A 7,154-nucleotide genomic window follows, 5' to 3' on the forward strand; every position below is an offset into this window, starting at 1 on the left:
ACATTTTAAAAGACAACTAATAGTAATAAGGCTGCTTTATTGAGTGGGTTGGAAGTGTGTGAAACTGTCCATCCAAAGTCACAGGGCTACACTTAGAGACAGACAACCAAGCACACTCACATTCACACCTACGGACAATTTACAATCACCAATTAACCTCAGCATGTTTCTGGACTGTGGGAGGAAGCTGGAGAACCCGGAGAGAACCCACGCTGCACGGGGAGAACATGGAGACTCCACGGTGCCCCCACCGGGACGCGAACCAGCGACCTTCTAGCTGCGAGGCAACGATGCTAACCACTGAACCACCTTGCAGCCCATATCTGAAGACGAACGTTAGCTATCTGCAGCGAGACAAAAGGCTGCTGGTTCTGGAAGAATGACGACGTGCAGAACTGAACGTGTTAAAACGGGTCGTCGGAAGGTTCTGGAACCACAAACAAACAGACATAAATGTGGCTGCGGCTACCTGACTGATTGTCGGACTGAGTCGACATGTTCTCGCAGAAGTCCTCCTGGCTGACGGGCTGCAGGTCTCGATGAGGTTCTGGCAGCCTCTGACTCTGGACTGGGACCTCTGGTACTGGGACTGGTGGGGATGGTGGGACTGGTGCTGTTGGGACTGGGACTTGTACTGGTGGGACTGGTGCTGTTGGGACTGGTACTTGTACTGGTGGGACTGGGGCTGATGGGACCGGTACTGGTGGGGCTGACTGGACTGGTAGTGGTGGGGCTGATTGGACTGGTACTGGTGGGACTGGTAGGACTGGTAGGACTGGGACTGGGGCTGGAGCTGGAGTTTGGACTGGAACCGCAGCAGAAATGAGACCCAGGATGGGTTTTGATTCCACGTTGGAGTCTTTAACAGTATCCGGCGTTGGGTTGGGATCCGTGTTCTGGTGCTGATGGAGAAGCGGGTCGGTCTGGGTCTCAGACTGGTCCATCGGAGTCTCTCCTTCCTTTTCCACCTCCATCTTCTCCTCTCCTTCCTCTCGGTTGCTTTGGCCTTCCTCCGTCACCTCCATCTGGTCTTCCTCTCCGCCTGTTTCGACGTCCTTCGGACTGATTTCGTCCTCGGCCGGTTTCTCCTCCTTCACTCTTTGGTCGTCTTTCTCCAGCCTCGGATCTTTGTCGTCTCGGACTCCTGGCCTCCCTCCTCGGCTTCTCTCTCGCTGCTCTTCGCTCTCCTTCGCGTCTCCTTTTGGGGTCAGAGTCTGTGTTTGAGGTCCGGCTTGACTCGGTGGCGAGGCCGGACTCAGGAGGGACGGAGGTGAGCTGGTTTTTGGCAACGAGGGGTTCGGAGGAAGAGGAAGCACGTCTTCGGCGCTCAGCGGCCTCTTCGATTGGCTGGAAAGCTCCGGCGACTCCACCACTGCCGCCGCGGCAGCAGCGTGGGCGAACGTTCCCGCCTGCGGCTGCCGCCCCGAGGAGAGGGCGATGATCTGAAGCTGCCGCGCCGCAGACGGCGAGCGCTCAAAGTGCGACACCGCCGACAAGGGGTTTGCGACGGATAGGGCGCTGTGCTGCGATTGGCCGGAACCGAGCACAGTCTGAGTCAACGGGCAGCTCTTTAAACCAGCCAGCGGCCGGCCGATGGAGGAGGCCTGGCTGGACGGAGCGGCGGCGATCGGCTGGAGGTTGGAGGTCTGTCGAGGCGACGCCGCCCGGTGGCCGTTTGGAGAATGAAGTCTGGGCCTCAGAGGGACGGCTCGGACCGGAGAGTAGAGAGCTGAGGGAGGAGAGGGAAGGAACTCAGAACCAAACCCAAACCTTTCACCTTCACTACGTACTGCAGCTCAGAAAGTAGCCGCATGCAGTATTCATGCAATCAGGACTCTGCTAAACCAGTGGTTCTCAAACTAAGGGTGCAAGTTGTTGGAAGACACATCCAGCATGGTGAACCATCTTTCTAATCAACCTCAAGTTACCTAAAAATTAAAGTTTCTTTTGTTAAATTGCAAACACAGCATCATTGGTAATTAAACTGCTAATGATGAATCTGTAGGTTCATATAAATACAGTTTTTCATCCTATTTTTTATGTATATATGTATATGTTGTAATATTTACCACTGTTGCTACTGTCAGTACTATTACTATCGATGATCAAGTATATTTTGAGTTACAGTTTATATTCTTCTAAAAAGAAGCTAAAATCAAACATTTATCAAGAGGAAGACAGTAAAAGTAAAGAGACCTTTTTAGTTAAATTGCAAACACAGCATTCTTAGTCATTAAAATTACTGACGATGAATCTGTAGGTTTATATAAATGCAGTTTTTTGTCTTATTTTTTTATTTTTAGACGATGATAAATGCCAACCGTACACCCTCCCTTGTCTGTACCTTAACAGGTTAGCTACCATGACACCCAGGTGAGGACCTACTTGGAGGCGGGACGGACAGGTGGCGGCTAGGCGTGGCCGGGCTCTCCGTTGCCGTGGCGCTGGGCTGCGGTCGCGGCCTGAGGGGGGGGAACAGGGGGGCGTGGGGGCGGGAGAGGGGAGGCGGGGTCGAGGTGGGGGGCTTCAGGCGGAGGGACGGGGGGATGGTGAGGGCCCCGGGGGGAGGAGGCCTCAGGGTGAGGCTCTGGAGCTGGAGGGGAGACAAAGAGATGCTCCGTTAGATCGCAAATGCAAAGGTGTTGGCTGAGCCCCGCCCCTAAATGGAAATCATCCAATCGTAGCTCAGCAACTGTTGCTAGGTGCGGCAGGTATGTTGATGCAATGTGGTTGCAGTGAGACTTAGTAAAAGTGGTGGAAAGCATCTGAGTAATATATATGATGTTTTTCTCCGGTAGATTTATCAGAATTTATTTTGCAAATTCAAAAAAATGCTACAAATAAATCGTACAGGTAAATAAATGACTTTCACTGATGCTGGGTTGAAACTGCACAAGCAGCCCACCAGCATATAAAATAATCAAAATAATAATAAAATGAACACAACAATAATATAATAGATAAATATAGCATACAGTTTTCTACTGAGATCTAGATCATATTTTTATGCTTAAGCTTTTGTACTTTATAAAAGATCTTGAATGGAATACTCGTGACAGGCTATTTTTATACTGGTTTCTAAAAGCAAAAATACAAAAGCTCAAGGAAAAGATAATGAGAAAAGTTTTTTTCTTAATTTTCTCAAATTACAATTACAGCTGCCCAACGGTACATTAGCTTATGTCCTCTAATAGCAGGCTAATGTTACTTCTAAGGCAGTTAGCATGTCGTTAACGAAATACATAAGTAATTATGTTAGCTTAAAACCTATTGTCATACGCTAATCATATTTAGAAGGCACTTAGCATATCATTAACTTGCTACATTAGTGCTAACATTAGCTTAGCACCTCTAGTAGTAAGCTAATGTTACTTCTAAGGCAGTTAGCATGTCGCTAACGAAATACATAAATAATTAGGTTAGCTTAAAACCTATTGTCATACACTAATCATATTTAGAAGGCACTTAGCATATCATGAACTTGCTACATTAGTGCTAACATTAGCTTAGCACCTCTAGTAGTAAGCTAATGTTAATTCTAAGGCAGTTAGCATGTTGTTAACTAAATACATAAGTAATTATATTAGCTTAAAACCTACAGTAGTACGCTAATCATATTTAGAAGGCACTTAGCATATCATTAACTTGCTGCATTAGTGCTAACATTAGCTTAGCACCTCTAGTAGTAAGCTAATGTTACTTCTAAGACAGTTAGCACATAATTCACTAACTACATCAGTAAGATTAGCTTACTACCTATAGCGCCAACTTAATTTTAACAGTTAGCATATTATTCACTGACTGTGGCCACGTTAGCGTAATGCTAAGCCTAGTATGTTGCATCTAAAGTATGTTGCCGTTAAAACTGCAAGTTACGTTATTGATCGGAAGCAAAAAAGAACTGAAACAGTCGATTAATTGTTCATTTAAAGAAACTATTGTGTAATTATATTGAATATATAAGACATAGATTCTCTGAGTTCAAACATGAGGATTTGCTGTTTGTTGTCGTACATGAAAATGAAAATGATGCTCGTTAGATGAAATATTAATTTAGAAAACCGGAAACACAACGATCAATCGCTTTAACGGCACCGTCATGCAAACGTAACGTCACAAAACCATAAAATAACGCCTGACTGATGCTAGCTCAGCGTGAGAGTCTTGATCTTCACCGTCTACAAACCAGGAAACAGTGAGCACCACATGACTGCTGTGAGGAAACACATGAAATGAAGGTTGAAGCTGTGCAGGTAACGGAGGTGATGCATGCAGGCAGGAAGAGCGGCGGCGGCTCACCTGAGCGGAGGCGGGGTTAGAGGAGGGGGGGGAGGAGGAGGAAGAGGAGGAAGAGGAGGAGTGGGCAGGTCGCATAGCAGACGTAAGAATCAGCTGCAGGTAGAGCAGAGGAGAGAACGAGGTGAGCGAAGCAGGAAGTAAACGGAGGAGGTCGAGCTGTGAAGGTTTGACTCAGAACAACCTGGAAACTGAAGCGTCTCCTTCAACCTGCCGCCCAAAAGCTCCTTTCAGCGACTCAAACCCATTCAAAGGCAACAAAGTGCAGCTGAAGAGTTTAGAAATGTGAGCTGAAGCGCTGTTAGCAAGAAAAGACCAAAAATCAAGCTCCAGTTTACAGCTAAAGTTTCTAAAAAAGGACTTTAATTACTGCAGTTTTCAGCAAACATTTAGGAGGACAGTGTGTATTTGCTGGGGACTATTTTCAGCGGCGGATTGATCTACATTCGGTGCCGTATTTAGTTTTGCAATTTACAGTTTTTTTATACGATTAAAACAAATATTTCTCAGTTATGCTTTGAGTTTTTTAAGTATAAGTGAGTTATATATGAACATATACAGTTAAATGATTTTAATTTGTCTACAAAGAAACTGCAGCATCGATTCAGTCATTTGGGAAAAACATGTTTGACCATATTTGATATTTTTCAGGTATAGACAAAAACAATCATCCCTATCTGACTATTAGAGTGTTTTTTGCGAAATATGACAACCTTCCACCTACAAAACGTTATTTTTTAAACTATAACGGAGCATTTTGTTCATTTAAATTCACTTTTCTTTTTAATCCTATTTTGTGAAGCACTCGTGGACGCTCCAAAACCTGCGTCACAATAAAGCGGATTTTTGTGTTTTATAGATTATTTCAAGGTTTTTTCCAGACACATTGAAATAACAGTCCCCAGTTCTATTACCTACATTCCCTTTGTGTTCAGTATTTAGCGACTTCTCTGGTTTTAACAAACATATTTTTAAAGCAGAAACTGACGTTAAGCTCTCGTTTCTCTGATCAGCGCAGCCTGAACCTCTCACCGGAGTCCGTTCAACGGGCTCATCATGATACTGCTCGTCTTTGCATGTGGGAATCTATGCAAATACAGGTGTGTGTGTGTGTGTGTGTGTGTGTGTGTGTGTGTGTGTGTTTTTACCATCTGGGCTCTGAGCAGCACCTGGTCTTGTCCAGACCCTTTGAGACCTTTCCCCAGGAGCAGTGTCTGCTGGGAAACCCTCTGCCTGACAGGTGAGGGGCTCTGATTGGCTCGCACGAGGCCAGGTGAGCCCACAGGGTGAGACTGGGACACCTGGATGAAGGCAGGAGAGGTGAGGGAGGAGCAGGGACGTCGTTTCATCACATTTCAAGGGAAGGAAGTCGTGTTTGTGATGCAAAAGAGTAAAAAAAACAGAAAATATTGTGTTTCGTTTGATGCTCTTCAACAAAAACTGAGATGATTTTCATGTTTTTACTATAAAACGGTTCAAAATGGATCAAAGCTCGGCTGGTGTGTTTGTTCGGTTCAGTCAGACGAACTTGTTTGCAGTTTAAAGGAAGTGTTTTCAGAAGCTCCCGTCTCATTTCCACTGCGTTATATAAAGTCCTGCAGCAGAACAACCGTGGCAGGAACCAGAGAGGATTCAGAAACATGTTTTGTGCACTTCAATAAAGTTTTAACGCATTAATTATAACTGAACAAACCTTAAACCAACATGTGCAACAACAACTTGGTCGTCTTTGAGCCGCGTTTATTTCATCGATCAAGTTAGTTTGATTTTCCCGTCAGCAGTTCAACCGGAAACAAACCGGCTGCAGCTCCGGATGTTTTAATTTATGTTTATTTTTCTACAGAATCAGGTTCAGATGTTTGTTTGTCCCAGAAATAATAATAAAAAAAAATTAGAATTAAAAAAAACAAAAAAACCAGGAATCAACATGAACAAACTGTCAAAAATCAAAGAGCTGAAGTTGTTATATTTGAATTTCTTGATCAGAAATAATCCATTTACGGTCTCAGCAGACATTTTATAAACTGCAACCGGTGAACGTTTGCTTTAAATAACTTTATTAATCACACAGGAGCCGATGAGGCGCTCTGTGGATGAGCAGACCGATCATTAAGCTCGTCTCTGTCGGATTCACAGCAGCTTTAATCGTTTCTAATCGCCTCGAGAAAAAAAAAACTAGTTTAGAAAGAACAACAGTCTTCAATCGTAGAGACGTGGACGATGGGTTGTTGCATGTTTTGACAGCTTTAGGTGCTTTTTTCCCCCCAGTTTAAATACAGTTTGAGCTTCAGTGTTAAACAGCCTTTGAAACACCTCTGACAGCAGCAGCAGCCGTCTGTGGCTTCACTGTACCACTGATTGACAAAGTGTGAGCATGTGAAGCGTCTTCAGATGAAACACACACACAGGAAGCCGTGAAACCAAACCAGCACTGACCCACACAGCTCCGGATACAACAGACGTGCAGCATGTCGTCGGTATCACAGCTCACGCTTCAGACATCGCACCGCTTTTTAAAATCACATGAACGCTGCAGAGGTCCGTCTGGATCCAGAAACTTTAAAGGGTTCAGTTGGGTTTAAATCGACGGAGCTCAGCAACGAGTTGTTTTAAATCTAAGAGCGCCACACGGTGTCAAATTTCATCACTTTAAGCTACACGTTTAAAAAGAAACAGCTTCAGGCCACAAGATTCTGTTAAATAAGTAAAGTTCTGCTCTTCTCGGAAAAACCGTGGAGACGTCACGATGAGAATCTGTTTGGCTTTAGGTTGAACTGCAGGAAGTGGAAAATAAAGCCCACTGGATCCATATGCAGCACGGATCAGAACCAGAGAACAGAGGAGCCAGCTGTTGGAGA

At 44.9% G+C, this 7,154-nt stretch overlaps 1 protein-coding gene across 1 annotated transcript in view; it reads right to left on the bottom strand.

Annotated features, from left to right (window-relative positions):
- LOC103369797 (polyhomeotic-like protein 3) overlaps positions 1-6,108 on the bottom strand; it is a 15,898-nt gene extending 9,790 nt beyond the window's left edge. The window contains exons 1-3 of the mRNA XM_008298610.1: positions 5,445-6,108; positions 2,386-2,593; positions 470-1,729 (exon numbers count right to left, since the gene is read on the bottom strand). Of these exons, the coding sequence (XP_008296832.1) occupies positions 470-1,729; positions 2,386-2,593; positions 5,445-5,645 (1,669 nt within the window). The 5' untranslated portion in view covers positions 5,646-6,108. The remainder of the gene's footprint in view (positions 1-469; positions 1,730-2,385; positions 2,594-5,444) is intronic.
- Positions 6,109-7,154: the final 1,046 nt, after the last annotated feature.

The sequence above is a fragment of the Stegastes partitus genome, unplaced genomic scaffold, assembly GCF_000690725.1.
Source record: "Stegastes partitus isolate 25-593 unplaced genomic scaffold, Stegastes_partitus-1.0.2 Scaffold1332, whole genome shotgun sequence".
Classification (NCBI taxonomy): domain Eukaryota; kingdom Metazoa; phylum Chordata; class Actinopteri; family Pomacentridae; genus Stegastes; species Stegastes partitus.